The sequence below is a fragment of the Monodelphis domestica genome, chromosome 6, assembly GCF_027887165.1.
Source record: "Monodelphis domestica isolate mMonDom1 chromosome 6, mMonDom1.pri, whole genome shotgun sequence".
NCBI classification, from domain to species: Eukaryota; Metazoa; Chordata; class Mammalia; order Didelphimorphia; family Didelphidae; genus Monodelphis; species Monodelphis domestica.
Genome location: NC_077232.1, coordinates 259,086,824 through 259,113,464, shown reverse-complemented (window position 1 = coordinate 259,113,464; position 26,641 = coordinate 259,086,824). Strand labels below are relative to the sequence as shown.

Here is a 26,641-nt window from a genome sequence, read left to right as displayed (position 1 = left end):
TCAGAGTTGAATAGCCAGCCAAAGGCCAGCAAAACAAAGTCCTGGTACACTTACTAGCACACAAGGGAAAATAGATTTCATTTGCAAAAGTCCTTTAAGAGAGGGGATATATAATTAGGGAGTACAACTAGCACATCACTGAGTTTTTGCAAACCAAACAGGAACCACTGGGTTAGGATATTCTGGTGTCTGGGTTAGAGGTAGCTTGACCTTTACTGATGTATACTTGGCTTTACATGGCCTTTTTTGGGTTATTAGATAGCAACAATACTGAATAAAGACTTAACTAGAACCCAGATTTACTACTGAAATTATATGCCAATAATATTAATAGTGTAACACAATATAATGTAATAATATAAAAGCTCCTCTATTGTACTATTTAAATTACCTGATTTAGCTTTGTTGCCGGATTCCATTCCATCTCAGATATTGTTTCAAGAGTATTACTGAAAATATCAAACTCTGAACACATAGCTAAAATTAAAGAAAGAAATAAAAGTTTCCCACATTGAAAAATCTCAGATATTTTCTTTTTCTCAAAATGATCCAAGCTTATATGACATACAGTAGAACCTTGTTTATTGTGAAGTGGTGGATTTCCAGGGGAGACAGAGTATACTGATGTGTATAATACTGATTCATTAATTTTGAAATCTAAGATGACAAAAACATGTACACACAGTGTATTTCAATGTACTGAATTCTGAGCCACAAAGAGAAGTGAAATATGTGTTAGTCAATAGATGGTCACCAAGAGACAGTATAGTGGAAAAAGTTATGGACTTGGAGGCCAGAAGACCATGATTTAAACCATGTCATATTCTTAATGTGTGATTGAGCAAAGCAATTTAACTGTGTTAAATAAACTTCAATTTCTCATCGCAAAATGATGATAATAGTACCTACCACAGAAAATACTGTAGGATAAATAAAGCACAATGCAAACACCAGCAATTATTCATTTCAAATATACAGAGACTAATGGCAAACAAATATGGCTAAGATTTGTTGGCAATAGGGCTATAGGCAGCTGCGCTCTTACTGATTACATTTGACTTTATGCAGTCTTGGTTTTGGTTGTAGATATCAGCAACATAATGAGTAAAAACTTAATTAGAAGCAAGATTTATTCTTCAAATTACTTCTTGTTTGCAAATTTCATTTGTATTTGTGGTTATGTAAAATATCCCATGATTCTCATTACAAATCAATACTGATTAATGAAATATATAACACTGTATTGAAACAAATAGATGTAATATACATGAAATGATATTTGAAATAATTCTTATCTTGATATTAAGAATGAGGTCATAATCAAAGTTGTTTTGTCAGAATTACTTACATTCATCAGTGTCTGCTATGATAGGTAGAGCAGGCTTGACTGATTTGGCTACAAGGGTCTTGGTTATATCAAAGTCATCCATGTAGCCAATGTCTTTCATTTTGTTCATTTTTCCAGGGCACCAAGTAACTCTTCGTTTTCTTTTGGCCTAAATTACAAAGAAGCCAAATGAAGGGAATACTTTTAGGTTTCGAAAGTACCTTAAAATGAATAGTGATATTCAAAATAAAACAACTCTTTCCCCCGAAATGTTTTCTCAATAGATCGTTTCTTAATACATGATAGAATTGCCATTTAAGCTTCACTTTTAAAGATAATTTTATGTTTCTTATTAAAGATTTATCAATAGAACAGGACTTATTTAAATTATTCTTAGCTATGCTTGTAGTACCAGAAAACTGGTAACAAAGTTCCAGTATGTTGGTCAAAATGGCTCTGTGTATTGTAGGAAAACAATTCTGGCAACAAGCAGGGATACAAGCCAAGAAAAGGGCAAAGTAATGTCTATGGAGGACATATGCAAATCTGTGATCAAAGGAGAACTCTTACTAGCACCTTTTACTACCCTAACCTTCATTAGAAGACAACATTGTCAATTCTGCTCTAACACCAAATGGGGACAAAAGACCTGGCCTCTTTGTAATCTAACACTACACCACCAATGTGACTCATTCCCTTACTGGGGGGTCAATTTACCTGAGATTCTAACATCTACATCAATGATGTCAAACTCAAAGAGAACTGGATCCCTGAGGATAGCACATTGATATTTTCTAGGTTGCACTGCGTTTTTATTTGGTTAAACATTTCCTCAATTATATTTAACCTAGTTAGAGCCAGCTAGACATATCCCCTCTCTGGTACAGTACACAGAGGGGCTGGCCTTGGAGTATGGAAGACTAGTGTCCAAGTTCTGCATCTGACATCCTAGCTGGGTGACCATAAACAAATTACTAAACTCCAATTCTGGATCAAAAAGAAAAGAAAAAACAATATTTTGAGCTTCTTGAATCCCTTCTACAGATTATATGAACACAAAAAGCTGCAAAGGAAAAGTGGGAAAGAAAATATATGATATATAATATGTATTTATATATACTCCAAACAAATATGTAAACAAACTATTTATATATTTAACACAAACATGATATAAAACTGCTAACATTTATGAATAACAAAGCATATCAATACAAAATGTATCAAATTATTATACTGAGAAGATATACTCATATAAACATTATTGTATTAGATATATCAATCTACCAATATGAAATATTGATAATATATTGTATTAAGATTATAAAATATATAATTATTCAAATTTTACCTTCAGATCCTGCTGTATTGTGATAGAGGAGGAGGTCACCAACATTTGTGTTAAATTCTGAATTTTGTCATTCTGTACTTTTTGAAGCAAGTCTTTTTCTTCTAAAAGCTGGGCCAACTGATCTTTCTCCATTGCCTGGACACGAGTTTCTGAAGAAACCTAAAGGATGGATTTATTGTATATTATAGTTTTGATTTTTATGTTTTTAGTAAGACCACCCTAGAAAGACTAAAAAGTAGTTTAGAAGGATGAGGGGTTTACATGTAAATTAAATGTACTACCAGAAGATATTTCACACTTCTTCAAAGCCAACAAAAAAAAATAGAATAAATAATTTCCTAAAGGATTTAGTAAAAATATACAAAAATTTCCTCAAAATTCCAATGTTACTAATAATTAATAATTACCTAGCATGGCCAGGTAAAAAGGAGATAATATAACTGAAGCAATTTTGATGAATGAGACTGTACAGGATACAAATAATGGGCATGACAGGACTAAAAGTATAATAATCATGATGTATTTATAGTATACCACAAATAAGATCAATGAAAAGAACAAATAACTAACAGTAGATAACATCAAAGGACCCATTATCAATTTAAAAAAAAACCTGATGGTATCATGTTTATAAGAAATTCAAAAAATACAAAAAACTAAAAGATATTTTAATTCAAGGATAGAAATTTGATCACATTAAAATATCAGAGACTTCATGGGCTGAGATACTTGCCTGAAATCTAGCTCTTATCTTATCCAAAAAGGAAAAGGTTATATGAAAAGATTATGGAGTAATACTATGTTTGAATAAGATACATTGATGTAAGAAAATTCAGGAAACCAAGAGAAGAAACAATGGAGAGCAAATGGGTGAGGATAGAGGGAAAACAGAATATTTTCAGTGGATTTATACTATGGATTACCTGTCAAGAAGGTGAAATTAGATGAAGTCTTTTTGGAAACGGATTACAAATCTAGCACAAATACATGAGGGACTTCAAAATTATTTGGACACCTACTAACTCTTTTTATTCTAAAAACATCAGCAGAAAACGATGGCTAAAAATTTCCAGCCCAATCAATAGCTATGGAAAAATTTCAAGAATAAAATTTGAAGGCTCAAAGGTAAGTTAATACTACTATGTGGCTACAGAGAATTAATCTTACAAGTTCAAAATTTGAGGAAAAACATATTGTAGATGGTGACAAGGTCTAATCATTAGGATGAATACAAAAGAACAGCCCAGTTTTGTTTAAGAACAGTGGTAGCACAAAAGAGGGTCAAAGAAAGATTAGGACCATTCCATAAGGGAAGAATCCCCTAACAGAATTATGGCATTATATGATCAATTCTGAATTCGATTCTCAATAGACTAGACCCATGAAGGCAAATTATGGCATGGGTGCCAAAGATAGCACGCAGAGCACTCTGTGGGCAGTTCATAGGTGGCATTGTTGAAGGGGAGTGGAACTCCCAGGCCACCCCCACCCCTCCTTCACTTGTGCTGAAGACATTTTTTTCCATTTCACCCAGCATATATAGAGACTGGAGCTCCTGGGTTCAAATCAGATACTGCCTAGCTGGGTGTGACCCTGGACAAGTCACTTAACCCTCATTGCCTAGGCCTTTCTGCTCTTCTGCCTTGGTACCAATATACAGTACTGAGTCTAAGACGGAAGGAAAGGGTTTAAAAAAAAAAAAGAATAGTGTGTAGGGTTGAGAATAAGGTATTTTATACCCTGGATTAAACTTCTTTCTGTATTGGGACAAATCATCCTTTTACTTACCACTATTCTAAGTAATTCACACATACCTCCTCCAGTTGTTTTTTCAAATCTATTATTTCCTTCCGATATCTTTTCAAGAGGGCTTCATCATCCAATACCTCATTAACATGAGGTGTGTTTTTCATATATTTAGCAGTGCTGGCAAACTGAAGGGAAAAAAATTAATTATTATAAGGAACCATTTAACAAAATGTCTGGGGAAAACATGAATCAGTAACTATATATCCTGTTCAATTCAATCCTGAAGCTTGGTAACCTGTACCAGTTACCATTAATTTTAAGATGGGTATGACAAAATGTAACCAACAAAAATAAGTTTCTACTTTATTTGGGTGCCTTAGGAAACTTCCACAACGATTTCAATCTCTCTTGTCTTATGCCAAAGAATGAGTAGGCCTTCATGCAGTTAGTTATCTTTTTATTGCTACAAAAGCACACTAGGCCTAAACTCTCATCTTAGAAACAATTACTACAGCATATAGAACTATAAATAAACACAATACTAGCAGGAATGAAATAGGCATGCAAGTGACTATACCTCAAGCTTACATAGCTAATACATGGAGGATACACTTTTGAAAAATGAAATACCAAGTTACTTGACTAGCAATTGCAGTGATCAAATGTTTTCCCTTTAACCTGCCCCTCGCAACCAGCCTAATTCTCTTGACTTCCCTTCATCTAATTTGGAAAATGTAGAATCATCTTTGATTCTTCTTTTCCTCTGCACATTGAATCAGCCGCCAACAACCAATAATTCTATCTCAAAAAACTCAATCCTTCCTTTCCTTTCCCACTGCTATTACATCTCCACGAAGGAATCATGTAGCACATTTATGAACTGAACATCTGGCAAGCAATATGGAATAAATTACCATGATAATTTTCTGAAAAGGCAAGGTAATTGTCAACAGTTTTGGACAGCGATTTGAAAAGTATATGCTGAAAATTACCAAGGGCAGCAAGGTGGCTCAGTGAATGGAGAGCCAGGCCTAAGACAATCCTAGTTGGGTGACCCTGGGCAAGTTAATTAACCCCCATTGTCTAGGCCTTACTGCTCTTCTGACTCAGAACCAATAGTTAGTATTGATTCTAAGATAGAAGGAAAGATTTAAAAAATCATCTTTGTTGATATATCATAATCAGAGTCCATTTTCATTTTGTACCTGTAACCACAGGTACTGACACAAATATGGAACATCCTGGCCCATCTCCACATTTACTCTGTATGTGATAGAACTACAGGGCCACTCAAGTGAATTACTTGATCTTTCTAGCCCTTTCTATTATCATTATCCCACCCTCTCCCCTCCTCAGCTTCTTGACTAAAATACAGCTTCTGATTCTTTATCATGTACTCTCTGAAACGTGTCTATTGCCCTTGCCACCACTACTGAAACTGCCTTTCCCCCAAGAGTCATGATCTTCAATCCCTCTACTGGGGCCAGCACTGGTCACTAAGGAAGGGATGCTCTTCTGTTTCCTTGCTTCTGTGACTATACAATCCTGGCTTTTCTCCCACCTTTCTGGAGGGTTCTCTTCTCTTCCACTGTCATCCAAGGTCTCTCTAATCTTACACACACTTTTCTATCTCTTTTCCTCTGATCCCCACTTACCACACACAGATATTCTCTGCTCTGGACAAATTGGTCATTAAACCCTAAATGGACTGTATGTAAGCTTTCTAACCTTTGCTATTATTCCTTTTCTCCTTGAACTTTTCCCCACCCCCAACTATTTTAGTCTCTTAAAATCCTTAAAGCTCTAACTCAAACAGCAGTTCTCCTCCAAAGAAGTTCTCCTCCACTATAACAGCTAAAAGTGATTCTTCCCATATTTTACCCTTTTATATTTATGTTGTCCGTGCTCTTTACGTACTCATGTGCCTCTTATCACATTGCTTTCTAGAATGCTGAGCCGGCTTTATACTCCCACTAGATAAGGGTCCAGACTATGTCTTCTAAATCTTTGTATCCCAAGTAGGGCCTAGTCACATCCATTATAGAGACTCCATAAGCATATATGTTGAGCAATGTTTAATGGAAAGCCTGTAAATCAGTATGAAACTTTGCTAACAATAAAATCAACTCTCCATTTTCCATCAACAGCTCTTGGTTTGGATTTCATGGAACATGACACCAGCATACTAGTTAGCTCCTGATTGTCTGACCCTTCTGACCCCACAACCTCCACCAACACTTTCCCCCTTCCTTTTGTATGTTGTCTTCCCCCATTAGACTGGAAGCTCCCTGAAGGCAGGGACATTTTTCTTTTTCTTATTTGTATCCCCAGTGCTTAGCAGCCTGTCTGGCACGTAGTAGGAGTTTAATAAGTGTTATTGAATTGGACTGTTTAATCTTGGCAATCTTTCCTGCAGTAATTTTGCATTTTATAAAGCTATCCCCCTCTCCCAAACAACCTACTTACCTGAAGTGTACTAAGTGTTTCCTCAAGAGAGACTGGTGTAATAGTGCAGATAATAAGTGTTTTTGCATTTCCTCCCAAAGAATTCTGGAGAATTCGAGTCAGTTTGCTATCTCGATAGTTTATGAAACCACTTGCAATGAAAAATGGGGTAAAATGGGGTGGGAAAGAAAAAAAATTAGTAACCTTTACATATTCAATAAGAGCATTTATTAAAATTATTAAAATAAAGCTCACTTCCTAAACAGTAATATAACAATACGATATGTTTAAGAAATAATCATGTCACACATGTCACAAAACTGACAAAGTTTTCTCCATTTTTATTAATTTTCTATAAGCAGTATCAAGAGGTCAAAATCACTACTGTGTAGCTTAACAAAATGGAGCATGAAATTCAGTCATATACATAAAGAACTAAGTTCACTGAGTCAAAGATTTTAACAGCAAAAACAAATATATTTTTCATTCAAGTGTTATTCAAGTGCTACCCCATTCAAATGATTAGACAACCAAAAGTATATGAAATGGTATTATTTACCCAGCTTGTCCATCACTAAGTTTTTTGATCACTTGTCCCAATATAAACAAGCTCCTATTAATATTGCAGCCTTCTTTGAGTCGAAGTCCTATAATAAAAAAAATTTTTTTAATTTAAATTTTGAATAAGCAGCCTTATTTATCTATCAAATTACTAGGACTAGAATGCAGATTAAAGCAACTCACACCTATCACATTAGCTAATATGACAGAAAAAAAATTACTAAAGCAGAGGGGATATGGGAAAATTGTGACAATAGTTGGCGGAGTTGTGAATTGATCCAAATACCCTGGAGAACAATCTGGAACTATGCCCAAAGGGCTACAAAAAGTCAGGAAGGCCTGAACTCAAATCTGGTCTCAAGACATTCACTGGCTGTTTGACTCTGGCAAGCCACTTTACTTCCTCAGTTTCCTCAAGTATAAAATGGGAACAATAATAGCACACCTCTCTCAGGGCTGTTGTGAGGATTAAATGACAAGACATCTGTAAAGTACTTTGCAAGCCTTAAAGTATTTTATAAATGCTAGCTAGTGTTATTCACCTTTGTTAGTATTGCTATTTAATGAGCTATCAGCTTCATGGCTATCTTTTTGCTCACTTTCAACATGAGACCTACAAGAAGAGAAGATAAGCAAGTGTAATGAAAGATTTACTGTTCCTGAGAACAAGATAAAACCGATTTTGCCAATTCTTTTGTTTGTCTCAAGGAAAACCTATGAACTAGTCTTTCATTTAGCTCTAACTTCCCTTTACTTTTGTTGTTTTTTGAGAATGTCCATTTGGCGATGGTTCAGTTTCTCTAGCAGTTTATCATCTTATTAATAGCTGGAGGGAGATTTCTATTTTGAGAACTATTATAGACAGAATTCTTAGTCTCTTTATACCCTGACCACATTTTATACCACATCATAGTGGATGAAAGACTGCACAGGATGGAAGGCCCCCCCTCCCCCTTCAGTTTCATGGACTGCTATGGACAACTTGCCTTTCTTATGTTTATGTTGGCCCTTGGGGAGCAGACTTGGACTGGGGTCTGGAACCTTCTACCATACTCTGCTGGGACTGCAGACCCTGTCACCAGAGGTTATGATTTCTGGCAAAGCCTTTTCAACCAGAGAATCCCCACCTCCATCACACAATGAGGCATCAGAGAAGGATTCTGTGGAGGTTTGACTCCGATGCTTCATTGTAGCAACATGAAGACCCTGACAGTGCACTCTCCAAGAACTGTAATAAGGCCATTCAGAAGAAGGTAGATCTTATTTGTACGGGAAAGTTTTAGCCACTATTTGCCCAAATGAGGAAAAGTAGAGAGAATGGAATGGTATCTTAAGGTTTGCATTTAATGTCTTGTTTTCTTTGCCTTACCCTTCCTTAGAAAATGTATTGCCAATACCAACACTTCTTTCTTCAGTATATTTGGTGCTATTAAATAAATAATGCATTCCCTAAGGTTTTTTGAAAACAGAAAATGTTATGGTTGTTTGACAAGTAAGAAGCTATTGGTGCACTTGAACAAACGAAATGAATGTAGCTATTATGTAGTATGAGCAGAATCCAAGACCAGGCAAGTAATTGGAAGCCATTTGAACTTGGTCAAAATTTGTGGGAGGTTCTTCTTCTCCCCCTACTCCCAAACTTAGAGTAAATGAAAATTTTTTGAGCTATATGAAATGAGAAAAAACACACAGGCATGCTCCTCCCTCCACACTACCATGTCAGTTTCTCTAACAGTATCCAGGGTTTCAGGATTTATTTGAATTTTCCCCCTGTTCTAATTCAACCACCAAAGATAGAAATTACATATGTATATACAATGGGTGTGCGTGCATATACAAAATCACATCATGGTAAAAATAAAAGTGTATTACCTTTTCCTACCAAATAGAAATGTTTGGTTTGCTGCGAGAAAAACATATAGTAGTGTCAAAAGCTCTATAATTACTATACATACTTGATTATTTTTTGAGTGCCAATCTGCATAATAACTGAATGAATTAGAAAATATTTGTGGTAAACAACCAATATTAAATTCAATATTTTGAAAGGATTTTAGTGTAAATGTACATATTTCAATGGTGATATCCAGAGGGAAGATAGTATATAGAGTACTGTTTTGATTTATCTTAATCCCATTTACAAACAAACCACATTTTAGGAGAAATGTGTCATAAATTTGATTAGTTGTGGTTTTCTTTTTAAAAAGTAACAGCAAACACAAGATTTGTTTTATTTTTTGATATCACTAAGACTCTAGAGAATTTTCAAAAGAATTACTAAATGGTACAAGTTCTCTCAGAATATAAAGATTGTTGCAAAGGAAGCATTACGTTACATGAATAATTAAACTTTTTAGCAATGGAGGATGTAACCAGAGAAAGCCATTGATAATGTCTGATATTAAAAATATGAATCTCAAGATGGGGCTACCAAAATCTACATGCTTGGAAAATCTTGAATGGTTTTCATTTTGCAGATTTTAAACGTTTTAAAAATATGTCTGTGGGATTATTTGATTGGTTCTTTATCTCCTCCCACCCCCCTTCTGTTTTAATGTAGTGTTTTTAGGAATAGAGAGAGGTATTAGAGGGATGGGATGCTTAGACTTTGTTTTTTAGTCTCTGTCTACTTATCTCTAGACTAGGTTGATATTGTATCATAAATATCATCAAATGGTTATTTAGTGGCTTATGCCAAAAAGATTAGTATATTTTTCTTCCCAAGTTTTTCCATTTCCAACAAGGTTCTCTACCCTTTCTTCCTCATAATATTTGAACACTACAAGTGCTCACAGTGGAGTGGAATGTAAAGTTTAGATTTATAGTACTACAGTGGTTGGTTAGAGGTTTTATTATTTGATTCTTTAAAAAACACCTGCTGAAATGTGTCTTTTTGAAGCATGAGCTACAAGTTAAATGTTTTTTTTTGTAACCCTGAGTAGAAAATCTTTACACTTTTGTTCAACTTAACATTTTTTGACCTCATTTCTATTTTAACTGTACTTTTGAAGTTTATACAGAAAGCTTTAAAAATTAGCTTGTCCCCCTAATTTTAATTCTTACAACTGCTAAAATACTTCTGTAAGCCATATCTTTTCATATGTTGTATGATAAATGTATAGAATTTATCCTCCAACTGACCTGTTGGTTGTCTGTAAATGAGACCAAAATGTGGGTTCATTTTTGTCACAAAATAATTTCTACTGGAGGTTACTGCTTGTTACACAAACAGCTAACCTGTAACTGTGAATGCTTTTATGTTTTCAGAATTTGCATTACATACATGAAGTGTACAAGTCTTGTGATTCACCACTTAACGGAAATACTGTTATGCCACCTAACAGGACTTCAGCAGGTTGGTTTTAGGTTTTAATGGAGTTGATGTAAAATGGTATTCCCACAAATAAAAAGAATTTGTGTTTGGTTTAAAAAAAAAAGAAGGTAAATTGTAATTGTAAAATTCATACAAGAAAGAAAACTACACATAAGTAAAAAATGTGGGATGTCAAACCTGTGGCCCTCATTACAGCCCACAACACTTCCAAGTATGGTCTAAACCAGACCAAAATGTAATTGGGAAATATTCACAAAATAAATAAAAATACCCAAGAACACAAAGACTGTTAATATATGATTTTCTAAGTCAATGTGCAGCCCATTAGAATCTTATGAAGAGTTATGGACTCATATGGCCCATTTCAATTTAAGTTTGACAGGGCTATCTTAGAGAATAAGGAGCAAACTCATATTGGAAAGAAACATAAAAATCTAAGACAAAAATATTTTGTGGATTTTTTTTACCTTCAGATCCGGTTTGACTGGCTCTTTCACTGCCTGCAAGATCAACAAGATTCTACAAATTCAATGTAAATGAAAATAAATTGAATTATTAGGAAAATTAAAAATCTTAAAAAAAAATATAAGATACCTCATCAATTTATGTCTACAGTTTAACAAATACATACACAGACACACACAAATTCTCTCTCTCCCTCTTCTAGATAAGTCATCTAAAGCCTAAGCAAGGTCAAGAGAAGAACTGGGTCTCTTGGCTCAAAGGCTTGCCTTCAGACATCCCTTTTTCAACAATGGTCAAAGCAGAAATCTCTCTCATTTGAACCCCATACTTCTATGCCTTACACAGTCCTTGAGACATAGCCTGCATTCAGTGTATACACTGTATACACAATAAGCACAATTTTGCACATCTAATGCTGTGGAGCTAGTGATGAACAAGAAATGATCCTTAGTTTCATTTCACGATTACTACCATTTATAAGTGGGAATAAAATACATCTATAAATAAATTCTGACTTGCTCAAAGTCCTACATCTAGTGTCTGTGACTGGATTTAAACTAGATTTGTCCTGACTCCAAGTGCAGTATATAATCCACTGTCTCACTGGCTGCTTCTAATATGGATTATCAAAAATCTGGATTAATTAATCTGACAAAATCTAGCCATATGATTGGATATGGGGTAAGGTACAGTGAAAGTTAAAAAAAGTATTTCAATTATAAACTCAAATTAAGTCAGAAGGGAAGGGTTGGGGAAAAAAAGATGGTAATTAAATCTTTGCATAAGAAAAATCCCTGGGGTCTGGGCTTATCTTTTGTGCTTAAAAGTTATTCTTCAAATGCAACTTCTATTCAAAGACTATAGAGAAAACAATTTCTCAACTGTGTTGTTTCTGACAGATAATTGAAAACCTGAAGTAGTTTAGGATCCACAGCTTAGATTTGGGGTGGGTTCATCTCAGTTCTAAGACAAAAGGTGGGAAGTGGGGGGACATTTGTCTTCAACATCTTTCCTCTTTTCTTTCCAATGCTCCTTGCTTCCTTCCACTATATTCATCCTATTCTGCATTCCATTCTTATGAGTCAGCAAATCAATTCATTATGTCAGTTGGTAATAGCTTAGGGTTCTATCCTAACCATATCTGTGATTTAAAAGGGAACTCAAAGACGAAATAATGAAAACTGGCACAGGTGATGAGGATATTGATGTTTAAAAATATTTCAACAACATTTTTCTTTCTTTTCTTTTTTAAACCCTTCCCTTCAGTCTTACAATCAATACTGTGTATTGGTTCCAAGGCAGAAGAACAATAAGGCCTAGGCGATGGGGGTTAAGTGACTTGCCTAAGATCACACAGCTAAGAAGTGCCTGAGGCCACATTTGAACCCAGGATACCTCCTGTCTCTGGGCCTAGCTTTCAGTGCACTTCCTACTCCTCCCCACCCCGTATTTTTTTTTTTTAAACAAAATTCCACCTATTATTCCAATGTTACTGACATGGTAATTTCATGTGGAAAGCTATCTATCTTTAAAATTTAGTTACAGGGGGCAGCTGGGTAGCTCAGTGGATTGAGAGCCAGGCCTAGAGATGGGAGGTCCTAGGTTCAAATCTGGCCTCAGACACTTCCCAGCTGTGTGACCCTGGGCAAGTCACTTGACCCCCATTGCCTAGCCCTTACCACTCTTCTGCCTTGGAGCCAATACACAGTATTGGCTCCAAGACAGAAGGTAAGGGTCTAAAAAAAAATTTTAGTTACATTTCTTATGTTTTGAATAATAATATATACACACACAATCCAGATAGAATTGTTTGTCAACTCTGGGAAGGGGGAGAGAAGAAGGGAAGAAGCCAACAATATATAAATTGGAAAACTTAAATATAAATTTGTTATTAAAATAAAATAAAGATAAAACTCAAATTAAAAAAAAATTAGTTACATTTCTAATGACAAGAATTGTCAGAGAAGTGATGGAAGTCATCTGCTTTGCCCAGTATGGTGAAGTATCATTCTTAAATAAGACTTACCAAATGAGACACCATGACAGCTCCATCACAGTTTGAAGGGTCACCTTTTTCTCGACTTTCCAATATCTAGGTAGAAGAAGCAACTTGTAGGGAAACCATGTAATTTTAATTGGAAAATTTTAAAAAAGGAGAGAAAGAACTACCTACCATTCTGAAAATTGTATGGGAACGACTACTTCTCTGATTCATTTTTGTTTTCCCATAGTGCCTGTTCCCTGCAAAATGATTCATATTTCAGCTGAAGGTACTGAAGTCATAGCAAGTCATAGTGTAGAAAAATGACACTAAAATTTATTTCATTTTAAAAGTTATATGAGACACTGAACTTTTAAGAAAAATTATGCTGTAATGGATGGTTTCCTAAATTTTTTTTAAAGAAATATGTTGAGAAGTCTTACGCTCTCCTTTCTTGATCCACTGCAGAGCCAGTTCTGGGGTGGAGACCACCTCTTCTGTGAGATCAGCTACATACACATTTCTCTGTAACAATTTTAAATCACAGAGAGATTAGAGATTTGAGATTCCTGAAGTCCTCCCATGTAAAAGAAGAGGCACATAATTATAGATATTTTGTTAATTAATTTAAATGGAAAATAAACAATTGTATCCTAAAATGATGGGATAGGATGAGTAAGATGAAAAGAACTGTACAAGCAGACTATGACCCAAACTAAATCCAAATATGATGCTCTCATCTCTAGGCCTTTTAACCAAATGCTAAAACTTCTAGGATTTTATAAATATGTAATGTAGTTTTTTAGAGAATGGTGACATATAAAGCAAAGTTGAATGTTAATGGGTGAAAAATGTAACTAAGTCACTTACATTGAAATCTTCCCGAATTTCTAAAGGTTTCATTTTCCTGGTGTCACAGAGCAAATCTGTTATGGTTTCATTGTAAATTTCCATATAGGATACACGTAATAGAAATTCTCTTTCAGGAATCTACAAGAAAAAAAAAGTTAAGAGAATAAAAGAGTCTAATGAGCACTCATGAGTATAAAGTAGGCAATTTTCTAAAAGACTATGGGGCAGCAAGGCGGTTCAATGAATTGAGAACCTACCATAGAGATGGGAGGTCTTAGGTTCAAATGTAGCCTCTGACACTTCTTAGCTTACCCTAACCAAGTCACTTAACCCCCATTATTTAGCCCTTATAGATCTTTTGCCTTGGAGCAAATATACAGATGGAAGATAAGGATTAAAAAAAAAAAGGTTATGATCTAACAACATTCTTATAGAAACATTACATTTATAATTTTAAGAGTAAAATTAACTTAAAGATTAAACCCCTAAGAAGGAATAGTATATTTATGAATTAGTAAAATCAACCAATGATCATTTTGTGTATCTGTGTATAATAAATATAATATATAAACTTCACAGTTTATTTCACATTACACAGAAGAGGAGTCAAGTACATTCCATTTAAGTGGCTAGGCCAAGATTGCACAGCTATTGCGTGCCACTGTCCCCACCCTCCACCAATTTGTTCCTTGCATTGCATTTTGTATTGACTGAGGCAGACATGGTATAGTGAAAAAAAGATGTAAGTTCATTGTTGATCTAGTAACATTCCTAGGAAGAGCACAAAGTTTATTCATTTTTGCTAAATGGAATATCTTTAAACTTATCTGGCTTAATCAAATCTTCAACTGAAGTTTCACAGTCTCCGGTAATAATTATTTGGTAAACCAGGCTTCCCCCAAAGCTTTTGGGATATGTTTGAATGATTTTTTATTCTTTCTGAACATTAGTTGACACTGAATACAATGCAATTGAAAGTCATGAAAATTCCTTAAGAATGACAATTATCCAGGTAAATCTGGCAAGAATTTTTTAAAATGGTAGCTAATCTCTTTGCTAATTTGGATAAGGAAAGAGTGAATGTATAATGCAGGATATGTGAATCAAACAGCAGTAGCAGCTACATGCCACTCCCAAATACCTGACCAATTGTAATAATTTTAATTTCAAGTTCTTTAGCTACAGTTTCTAGCTGTTTGATTTTTATCAGACTGGTGATAAATTTTATCTAGAAACATTTTAAAATTATTAACATGTTTCTTTATTTCAGATATTGACTCATCAAGTGATATCACTAAATCCAATGGCCTTTTTTCCCCTGGGATTATTCTTCCATAGCCTCACTTTGCTATTTGACACTGTAGACGCTCCCCCCCCCCCCCCATATTCACCACTACTTCTTCTTCCACAGCTCTCCAATCCCATTTTCTTTCCTACCTCTCTGAATATATCTCAGCCACTATCACAGATTCACTATAATTCTCCAGTTCCCCTATAACTTCTTTTTCTATTCCCCTCCTCAGTGATCTCATCCATTCCTGTGGCTTCCATGATCACTTTTATTCACTAACCACTAAATTTATAACTTTGCCTCAATTCCCCTGATTTCTAATCCGGCATTTCAACTGCTTCTTTATTATCTCCAACAGGACATCTTATCATCACCTGAAACTCAACACGTCCAAAATGAACACGTCATCCTCTTCCCAACAGCTCTAATCCCTATTGAGTACATCTCTAATCAACCAGCCACCCAAGAGTTTTCATGCTTTGATTTTTCTCCCCACTCCCTCAATTCCATATATCCACTTGTCAAGCCATGTCAACATCTCCTGAGCACTTCATGTGTCCATGTTCTCAATTTCCACAGTACTTTGATAATAAGTAATAATAATTTAAATTCAGGACTTCTAAAGATGTTTTTTATACAAAAGTGTTCTTTCTCTCTGCCTTTCATATTTGGGGAGGTTGAAACATTAAATAAACATTTATTAAATGCCTACTGTTCCAAATGCTCTTCTAAGCACTGGGTATACAAAAAGGCAAAAAGAGAGTCCCTGCCTTAAAGAGGTTCACAATCTAATAAATAATCCTTGTCTTGTGGGTCTGTTTTTGTTGTCTGACATTTGGCTCTTTTATAGCTGATGAATGGTCACCAGAAGAAAATTAAGAGTTTCATGTCTATGTTTATTACTGTGAATGTATAACAGGAGTTTGTTAGGCCTTTTTTTCATGTAGTAGTAGTAGTAGTAGTAGTAGTAGTAGTAGTAGTAGTAGTAGTAGTAGTATCTGTAGCAAATTATATGGATGTGAAGAACAAGGAAGAAAAGAAAAATGTGAATCTATGCTTCTTCTGATGCTGGTCAGCACTGACAATTAAATAGCTACAACTAAAATAAACTATGGCAGTTTTTCTGTTTGGTGAAGTGGGATGATCTTTATCTTTCTTATGCTTGATAAATTGCTAATTTAGCTAAATAACTTACCTCCTGAATTTTTTGGAAAATATCATGAATTGCTTTAGGTATTACACCCAAACTATCTCCTGAACCCATCATTGTATAGGTTTTTCCTGAAGCAGTCTGTCCATATGCAAATATTGTACCTGAGAAAAGAAACAAAAACCCTCATCTAAATGTCAGTGCTCAAAACTGTCATTTAAGAAATGGTTATTAAATAACCAAAGGCAATCACAAAGTTTAGACTGCAGGAAATAAAACCTTACCATTGTAACCTTGTATGGCAGAACGAATAATTGGTACTGCTATTTCTTCAAATACCTTTTCTGTAGTTTCATTAGAATGAAATACACGATCTAAAGAGAAGTAGACAAAAGTTAATATGACAGATGCTAGCCCAGAAAAGTCAACAATGTTTACGTTTGATGTTAAACTCAAAAAGAAATGGAGGCCACTGAAATGTACATCAGAATCCTTGTGGGTTTCATATTGACTTTTAAGTTTTAAAATGTAATAATGTCTGTGTTAAATATTTCTGATTATAGTTTAATCTGGGTCAGGCCATATTCAGGGACTATTGCAGTCCAACTTTGATACTGATCTTATCTAAGAAGTAGAATATTGAAGTCTCAAAAGTAGAATAAAATATTTTAATATCATAGCTAAAATAGGATCATGGAATCAAAGGTATATGAGCTGAGAAAGACCCTAGATGTTGAGTCCACATCCTCATTTTTACAGATGAGAAAAATGCCTTCCCCAAGACCACATAGATAATAAATGGCAGAGCTAAGAAATGAATCCATGTCCTGCCATTCCAAATCTATCCCTCTTTTCTATTATACCTGGATCACATGATTAATCCCCTATATGCCAACTGACTGGAATGCAGTTCAATTCAATAGTTATTAAGCATCTACTTTGTGCCAGGCAACGGGCTGATAATATCAGGTTCAAATAATTATTTCTGACAATTTTGCAAGTGTTTGAATCTCCAGGAAACTGAATCACTTTTATATGACCCTGAAGTTAGAGAGGGTATATGTTATGGATTTGTCATGATTTAACACCATAAATGAATCTATGTGGCTCACTCCAGGCCTGAGCTCAGGATGCTCTCAGTACAGATCTGACCCCAGACACTTACCAGCTGTGTGACCCTGGGCAAATCATTTAATCTCTGCCTGCCTCAATTATAAAATAGGAAAAATAAGAGTACCGACCTCTTAGGGTTTGTTGTGAGGCTTCAGTGAAATAATAATTGTGAAGGGCATAGTACTATGTCTGGTATACAGAAAACTCTAGCTAAACATTAGCTATTATTATATTTGACTAATTTTGTTATGAAAATACCACCCTTGATTTGCAACTTTAATGTAAGGCAGTGGTGTTAAACTCAAAATAGACAGAGGCCACTGAACACTGACAACCCTGTTAAAACAGCAACATATTACAATCAGAAAGGAACTACATTTGAATCTAGTTCTGGCCACATCTGATAGTGTTGTGGGTGATGCAAGAGATGTTGCTGTAGATAAGTGAGGGGGCACAGGGCATTCAGTGTTGGATCTGGGGTCTAGAAGACCTTAATTCAAATCTTCCTTCGGATCATTCCTGCCCAAGAGACCCTGGATACTTGTCCATTTAACCCCTCTTGGCTTTGGTTTCCTCATCTGAAAAAGGAGGATACTGGCTGTACCTAATAAATGAGATATGCACAAAGCAATTTGGAAACCTTAAATCTCCATAGAATGTGAACTATTATTCATATTCATGGTGGCCAATAATCCACTTAGTGATTGCTTAATGAATCTTTTTTTTCATTTTCCATAGATCTGATCCCTTCAAACACAATGTGAGTGACTCACTTTACTTGCTTTGACACAAATACTTTGGGAAAAGGCCAACTCTTCTCAGTTTGTCATTTCATAGCATTGCTCTCCTCTGGGGTGGCAGCAGCCTGGGGCAAGCCCTCATCACCTCATACCAGGACCATGAGGCAGTGTACAGGGAGGACTGATGGTCTCTTTGCCTTGAGCCTCTTCCTACTCCAGTCCATCCTTCCATTCACCTATCAAACTAATCCTCCTCAAGGGCACACCTGAGAATATCACCCCCTGTTCTTCCATTCAGTAGACTCCAATGGCTCCCTGGCACCTCTAGGATCCGTCATGAAATCCTTTGTGTGGCATTTGAAGGCCTCCCGCACTAGCTCCTCTGGCCCCAAGTGTGTCCCTTCTGAGGCTGCACCTTGAATTGCTGCCAAGGTGGGTCTTTCCCTACAATGGAGGTCTGACTGTGTCAGTCCTTAATTCAAAGAGTTCATTGGTTTCCCCCTATTGAACACAATGCCCCAACTTTCACCCCAGTGTCTTTCCGTTAGTCATCTCCTTTTCCTAGGAGGCCATTTCCCTTGAACTCCCTCTTCCTCTTAAAATCCTTCCTTTCATAGCTAAGTCCTAGTCCTAGAACTGAGTAACAGTCCTGGAAACCTCGATTTCCATTCCACCCATTTGCCCCGAATCCCTTACAATCAGGCATCTAACCCTAATGAAATTTCTCTTGAAAAGTAACCAACAGCCTCTGAATTGCTTGCTCATTTCCGAGGTATCCACCCCCTGACCTCTTCTGCACTCAACACTGCTGAGCACTGTTGAGGCAGAAAGCCATAGGGAAGAGGCCACTGGCTTTAGCCACTAGTTACTTGGTTTCAAATGTTTGCTAGCCAGGCAACCATGGATAAACCTTTCTAGATGTCAAGTTATTTGTAAAATAGGGATGATACCAGCTGTTTTACCTGCCCCATAAAGTTGTTGAGAGGATCAAACAAGATACTACATATAAAGTTTTTCCAAGACCTGAGGATGCTACATAAATGTCAGGTATTGATTCTGTTCAGGATTCTATATCCTCCTTTAACTCCCAATATCTTCCTGGATACTGCTCTTTCCTGGTTCTCTTTTGAGTAGCATGATGGCTTGTTCTCTGGCTTTCTCTTCATCCTGTTCTCTGGGGTTTGACCTAGATACTTCCCTCTTCCCTCTGGTAATCTCAGACACTCTCAAATATCACTTCTACCCAGATGACTCCTAATTCTCTCTCTAGCCTCAACTCCAGGCCAAAACCTGAATTTCTGTTAATAACCCTTCATGCCCCAAACTTCCCAACTCAAACATTTATTTAGTGCCTATTACATACTAGGCACTATATGATGTGCTGGGGATACAAAAAGGGGAAAAGACAGCCTCTGCCCTCAAGGAAATTATACTTTTTTTCATTTTCCTCTTTCCAATTAGCTGCCAAATTCTATCAATTCTGAATCAGTTATATCTTTCAGATCTTGCCCTCTTTTTTTCTCCCATTTACACCATTCTAAGTCAGGTTTTAAGCATCTCTCACCTGATCCATCCCTAAGAGGCTCCTAAGGAGCTTCCCCTGTGGCTACCCTCTCTAGTCCCTCATATAGTTTGTCAGAAATAGTTTTCCAAGTGTAGTTTGACTGTAATCCTCTTCCCCTGGTTCAAATTCTTTAGTTCCTTCCTCACCCTATAGTCTATAAGATGAATTTGAGCCTCTCCACAATGTGACTTCAAATTGCCCTTCCAGTCTTAGTTTCCACATGCATTCTAGGTCTGAGACAAACTGGACAGTTATTCATTCCCTGAACTCAATACAGGATCATAAATTTAGAACTGGAAAGGACTCATGGGTCATCAAGACCATCTCCCCCATTTTAAAGATGAGGGAACTGAGAGATGAAGTGATGGACCCAGAGTCACACATAGTAAATATCTGTAGCAGGACAGGAACCCAGATCTTCCTCACATCAAGAGTGATACGCTGATTCCTAGCATCATGGATGTCGACCATTTCTCTTGTCTCTAGAATGGATGTCATCTCCACCTCTCAGCATCCTTTTTATTCATGACTAAATTCTAGTTCCATCTTCTCACTGAGGCTTTCGCTGTGAGGTTCCATACCTTTTATTATCTTATTTGTGTATAAGCTATATTTGCTCTAAGCCCCAACCCAGACAGAATGAAAAGCTCTCTAAGGACCAATATCTAACGCACTGTGGTTGAGTAATTAATGTGTTTTGGACCGAAAAAAGTAGAGAAAAAATTAGGGGACAGCTCAGTGAATAGAAAGCCAGTCCTGGGAAAGGGAGATCCTAGGTTCAAATCTGGCCTCAGACACATTCTATCTGTGTAACCTTGGGCTGAGTCATTTAACCCCCAATTACCTAGCCCTTACTGATGCTCTATCTTGGAACCAATTCTCACTATCAATTCTAAAACAGAAAATAGGTTTTAAAAAAGAGGAGAAAAAAATAAGAAATTTAGATATAAAATAAATGTTGCAACAAATACAATAGGAAATCTATAAGAACTTTATACAATAAGGGCTTAAATGAGATGAAGTCAATTTATAGTGGACTCAACCAGCCCAATTTAACCACCTTCTTCAGAAGCATATAAAAACGAATATAAAAGTATGAAAAGACAAGTCAGTAATATACATGTATTTTAAATCAAAATTTGGTAATCTGTTCTTTAATACTAAATTCAGTATTCATGTACATTATCACATTTCAGTGATTTTTAAAGCTATAATAAAATGGAACTTTAGGAATTCCTTAAAAACCTTACCAAAACTAAAGGATCTTGTTCCATCTATTTGAGAAATGAGTCTATCTTCAGTCTTCCAGTGAAGCTGTGTAGCATCTCCAAGAGCTTGTTCTCTAAAAGAAAAACTCCTCATTTATTATGATTATTCCCATCTTAGTTCGCATTTATACAGTGCTTTAACGGAGATAGTCTGGTATAGAGAGAGGAAAGAACACTGGATATGAAGTCAGAAGATCGTAGATCTATCTGGGCCTTTTCAAACTTAACCTGGGAAAATGAAACCGAAGAACTTGAGACACCCAGAAACAATAAGACAATTTTTTTAAAAAAGAAAGAAAATATAAAATGTCTCTTTGGAAAAACAAATGACTTGGAAAATAGATTGAGGAGATAATTTAAGAATTATTGAACTCAGGGGCAGCTGGGTGGTTTAGTGGACTGAGAACCAGACCTAGAGATATGAGGTCCTAAGTTCAAATTTGGCCTCAGACTTTTCCCAGACTGTGTGACCCTGGGCAAGTCACCTAACCCCTATTGACTAGCCTTACCACTCTTCTGCCTTGGAATCAATACTGTGTATTGATTCTAAGACGGAAGGTAAGGATTAAAATATATATATTTTGGACTACCTGAAAACCATAATCAAAAAAAGATCCTAGACAGCATATTGACTGCTCAAATTTCTAGAACTAGAAGAGAAATTGAGAGGATCTATCAATCACATCCTTAAAGGCTTTTCAAACTGAAAACTCCCAGGAATATTGAAGCCAAATTCCAGATCTCCTAGGACAATAAGAAAATATTGCAAGCAGCCAGAAAAACAATTCAAATATCCTAGGGCCATAGTCAAGATAACACAAGATTTAGCGGTTTCGAAATTAAAAGATTGGAGGGTTTAAAATATGATATTTCGGAGGGCAAAGGAACTTAAACTACAATTGGGAATCCCCTAACTAGTAAACCCGAGTATTCAGTGGGGAAAAGAACAGAGATGAACAGAAAATTTGACTTTCATTCAATTAAACCCAAAGATCCCAGCTTTTGAGATAAGAATCCACTATTTGACAAAAACTCCTGGGAGAATTGGAAAACAATGAGAGATTAGATTTAGAGAAATTCAAAATGGGTAAATGATTTAAATATAAAGAGGGAAATTATAAACAAATTATGTGAACACTGAATAACAAAACTTTCAGATCTATGGAAAAGGAATTTAAGACCAAGTAAGAGATAGAGAACATTACAAAATGTAAAATTAATAATTTTGATTATATTAAATTGAAAAGTTTCTATACAAACAAAACCAATGTAACCAAAATTAGAAGAGAAGCAACAAATTGGGGGGAAATTTTTATGACAAAAACCTCTGACAAAGGTCTAATCTCTCAAATTTATAAGGACGTAAATCATTGTACAAAAAAGCCATTCCCCAATTGACAAAAGATCAAGGGACATGAATAGGTAGTTTTCAAATGAAGAAATTGAAACTATCAATAAACACATGAAAAATGTGTTCTAAATCTCTCATTAGAGAAATGCAAACCAAAACAATGCTGAGGTACCACCTCATACATAGCAGATTGGCTAATATGGAAGTAAAGGAAAATAATAAATGTTGGAGGGGTTGTGGCAAAATTGGAACACTAATGCATTGTTGGTGGAGTTATGAATTGATCCAACCATTCTGGAAGGCAATTTGGAATTATGCCCAAAGGGCTTTAAAAGAATGCATACCCTCTGATCCAGCAAAACCACTACTGGGATTGTATCCCAAAGAGATAATAATGAAAAATGTTTGTATAAAAATATTCGTATTCACTCTTTGTGGTGGCAAAAAATTGGAAAATGAAGGGGTGTTCATCAACTGGGGAATGGCTGAACAAATTGTGGTACATATTGGTGATGGAATACCATTGTGCTGTAAGGAATGATGAAGTGGAGGAATTCCATGTGAACTGGAATGACCTCCAGGAATTGATGCAGAGCAAAAGAAACAGAACCACTGTTGTACACTGAAAGTGAAACATAGTGGAACTATCCAATGTAATAGACTTACTACTAGTAGTAATAAAATAATCCAGGACATTCCTGAAGGATTTATGAGAAAGAACTATGGGAGTATAAACACACACACACACAAAAAAAACATGAGACTTATCACTTGTTTATAAGGATATATGATTTGGGGTTTCAGTTCTATGGTAAAAATGAATGATATGGAAATAGGTATCAAGTGATATTTGTGTAACCCAGTGGAATTGCTTATTGGCTCTGGGAGAGGAAAAGGAAGAAGAGAGGTCAAGAAAACGAATCATTTAAACATGGGAAAATATTTTTAAAATAAAATAAAAGAAAATTTGACTTTCAAATATAAGATGAGAAGCATAAAAAGGTAAGCAGGAAAGAGAAATCATAAGGGATTCAATATGGTCAAATCATAACTCCTAAGAATTTAAATAATAATAGTTAGAAGTATACAGAGGACAAGAGGGTAAGTTGACTAGGATGGTATGATATCCAAAAAAATAAAATTAAGCAGTGAGAAAGAGGAATGCATTGAGAGAAAGGGGAAGGCAGAGGCAGAATGGGGTAAATTATCTCATATAAAAAAGATTGGAGGGGAAGATACGGGGTTGCAGGCAATGCCTGAATTTGTCTCATAAGAACTGGCTCAAAGAGGGAATACACTCAAGTAAAGAAATCCATCATATGCTACAGGGAAGCAGGATAGAAGGGGAAAAGAGAAGGTGGTGAGGAAGCTGATAGGGAGGATGAATTAGGAGAAGTGGCGATCAGAAGCTTTGAGCCAGGCAATTGGAATTAAATGATTAGCCCAGATCACCGGTCATACAGCTAGAGGAAAAACATTTTTGAGGAGATGGAGGAAAAGGAGAGAAAGAGATGGTGGTATAGTGAATAGAGTACCAAGCCTAAAGTCAAGAAGCCTCATCTTCATGAGTTCAAATCTGGCTTACATTGAACACTGTCATTCTTTTAGAATATCTAGCCAGTTTCTAGGGTAACTATGTGGTGCAGTGGATAGAGGTCCAGGCCTGCAGTCAGGAAGATTCAACTTCATGAATTCAAATCTGGCCTGAGATACCAGCTGTGTGACCTTGGCCAAGTGACTTAACTATTTGCCTCAGATTCCTCATCTGTCAAATGAACTGGAGAAGGAACTGGCAAACCACTCCAGTATCTCTGCCAAGAAAACCCCAAGTGGAGTCAAAGATTTGGATACAACTGAACAACAACAAAAAATCATAATTGTGAATGTGAACTCACCCATAAAACTGTGGTGGATAGGAGAGTGGATTAAAAACCAGAATCCTACTATATATTGTTTACAAAAAAACAAACTTGAAATAGAGATAGAGTAAAGGAGCTAGAGAAATCTATTGAGCTTCAGTTGAAGTATTCAAGGCTCTGTGTAATCTTAAGCCACTTTTCTTCTTCTGGGCCTCAGTTTCATCCTCTGTAAAATTAGGGGGTTAATCTAGAACATTAGGATCAAAGTCTATATCATCCAAAGACCATAGATCTGAAAGATCAACTTTTACATTCACTATCTGTGTGACCCTGGCAAGTCATGGGAGGTCAGGATCATCAAACATGCAGAGCAGGAAGGGATCTACACACCTTAGTCCAACTACTTTATTTTTGAGGTGAAGAAAGTGTGGCCTAGTGTCAAGTAAAGAGGGAATGTGACCTGCCCGGGTGACACAGATAGCAAGTTTCAAAGACCCAGGTCTTTTGATTCCAGAAACACAGATTTTCCTTCTATATTTCTCTCCCTCGTTTTCCTCATCAGTAAAACGGAAGAGGAGCATTGGACTAGATGGCCACTACAGACCCTCCTAAATCTAAATATGTGATCCTATGAGGTCTAAAATTCCGTGGAGAGGTTGTGAGGTGGAGTTCTATCCATTACCTTGGTCCAAAGCTCCTTATTTGTAAAGTGAGCATAACAAGAGCACCTACTCTACAGGACTTTGGAGGGGGGGGGGGGGATATCCAATGGAATTTTTTATATTAACTTATTAGTAGTTGGGAGAGGAAAAGTCAAGTCAAAAGCATTTAATATATGCTAGATATTGTGATAAGTGCTGGGGATACAAAGAAATGCAAAACAAAACAAAACAAAAAAATAAGCCAGTTGCTGTTCTTAATGAGCTCAAAGTCTAATGTCTAATGGGGTGGGCCATAAGCAACAGTTGTGTACATACAAGATATAGACAGCAAAGTGAGAGGGAACTCAGAGCACTGGTATTAAGAGAGCTGGGAAAGGAGCAGCTAGATGGGTTCAGTGGATTGAGAGCCAGGCAGAGAGATAAGAGGTCTTGGGTTCAAATATGACCTTAGACCCTTCCTAGCTGTGTGACCCTGGACAAATCACTTAAACCGCATTGCCTAGTCCTTACCACTCTTCTGCCTTGGAATCAGTATATAGTATTGATTCCAAGGCAGAAGGTAAGGCTTTTAAAAAAAATAAAAAGATTAACAAAAAAGATATAGGGAAGAGGCTCAATGGATAGTATCAGGCCTGAAGCCGGGAGGTCCAGGGTCCAAATGTGGCCGCAGACATTTCCTTGCTGAGTCCCTGGGTAAGTCACTTAAAACTCCAGAGCCCAGACTTTACCTCTCTTCTGCTAGGAAACCAATACACAGTATCGATTATAAGATGGAAGGCAAGAGTTTAAAAATAAATTAATTAATAAAAGGGGGTTGGAGGAAGAAGCAGAGATGCCGGAAGAGAGAGACCCCGTACCGGTTCCCCGTTCCCCGTTCCCCGCCCCTTCCTCCCCCACGCTAGACTCTTCCAACGGGGTGCTGTGAAAACCCAGGGACCCAGACACAACCCCGGCTCCGGCCCCATACAATTCCGATTCAGACCCCGATTCCGGCCCCAGGGCATCTGAACTCCATAGGGCCCACCTGCTGATAAGCGGCCGAACCCGCACGCAGACCGTGACAGCGCCTTCCTCCGCCATAACGACGCTGAAATGGGACTGGAAAAGACCCGCACTACCGGCCGCCACTCCGTTTGAAATTTCTCTGACGAGTATTCCGATTGGCTCTGGCGCGCCGCTGACGTCACGGGAGTTCCGCGGGCCAATCCTTTCTGGAGGCCGATGGGAGTGGGGGTAGCCGAGGGATGTCTCATTTTTTTACCACGAAAGGGGGTGGAGCTCGGGGAGTTTTAAAGAGCCCCTTAGGAAGGCTGGACTTCTCCGGGCTTCTCCGTGCTAGGTCTATGGATCTGGGGCGGAGCAGAGTATTAAGTACAGGGAGCCCCGTTTTAGGGTTTGTGTGCTAGAGTCCTCTTAACTCCCCTTCTTTACCCAGATAAACTCAGGGACTGTGCTTCAAGTGTGGTTAACTGAAGTTCTAGGAGCTGACCTAGTCAGCCTTACAGATTGACATTCAGAGTATGAGTCCAGAAATATCAACGAGCTAGTAACCCTTCAAAACAGTCTTTCCCTGGATTTTCT

At 36.7% G+C, this 26,641-nt stretch overlaps 1 protein-coding gene across 1 annotated transcript in view; it reads right to left on the bottom strand.

Moving 5' to 3' along the window:
* The window catches only part of CENPE (centromere protein E), a 75,462-nt gene extending 49,241 nt beyond the window's left edge, over positions 1–26,221 (bottom strand). The window contains exons 1-15 of the mRNA XM_056803121.1: positions 26,085–26,221; positions 21,171–21,262; positions 16,788–16,877; positions 16,549–16,667; positions 14,081–14,200; positions 13,654–13,735; positions 13,403–13,470; positions 13,256–13,321; positions 11,232–11,283; positions 7,429–7,516; positions 6,891–7,020; positions 4,490–4,609; positions 2,676–2,834; positions 1,349–1,496; positions 392–477 (exon numbers count right to left, since the gene is read on the bottom strand). Coding sequence (XP_056659099.1) covers positions 392–477; positions 1,349–1,496; positions 2,676–2,834; positions 4,490–4,609; positions 6,891–7,020; positions 7,429–7,516; positions 11,232–11,283; positions 13,256–13,321; positions 13,403–13,470; positions 13,654–13,735; positions 14,081–14,200; positions 16,549–16,667; positions 16,788–16,877; positions 21,171–21,262; positions 26,085–26,140 — 1,476 coding nt within the window. The 5' untranslated portion in view covers positions 26,141–26,221. The remainder of the gene's footprint in view (positions 1–391; positions 478–1,348; positions 1,497–2,675; positions 2,835–4,489; positions 4,610–6,890; positions 7,021–7,428; positions 7,517–11,231; positions 11,284–13,255; positions 13,322–13,402; positions 13,471–13,653; positions 13,736–14,080; positions 14,201–16,548; positions 16,668–16,787; positions 16,878–21,170; positions 21,263–26,084) is intronic.
* Between the last annotated feature and the right edge of the window lie 420 nt (positions 26,222–26,641).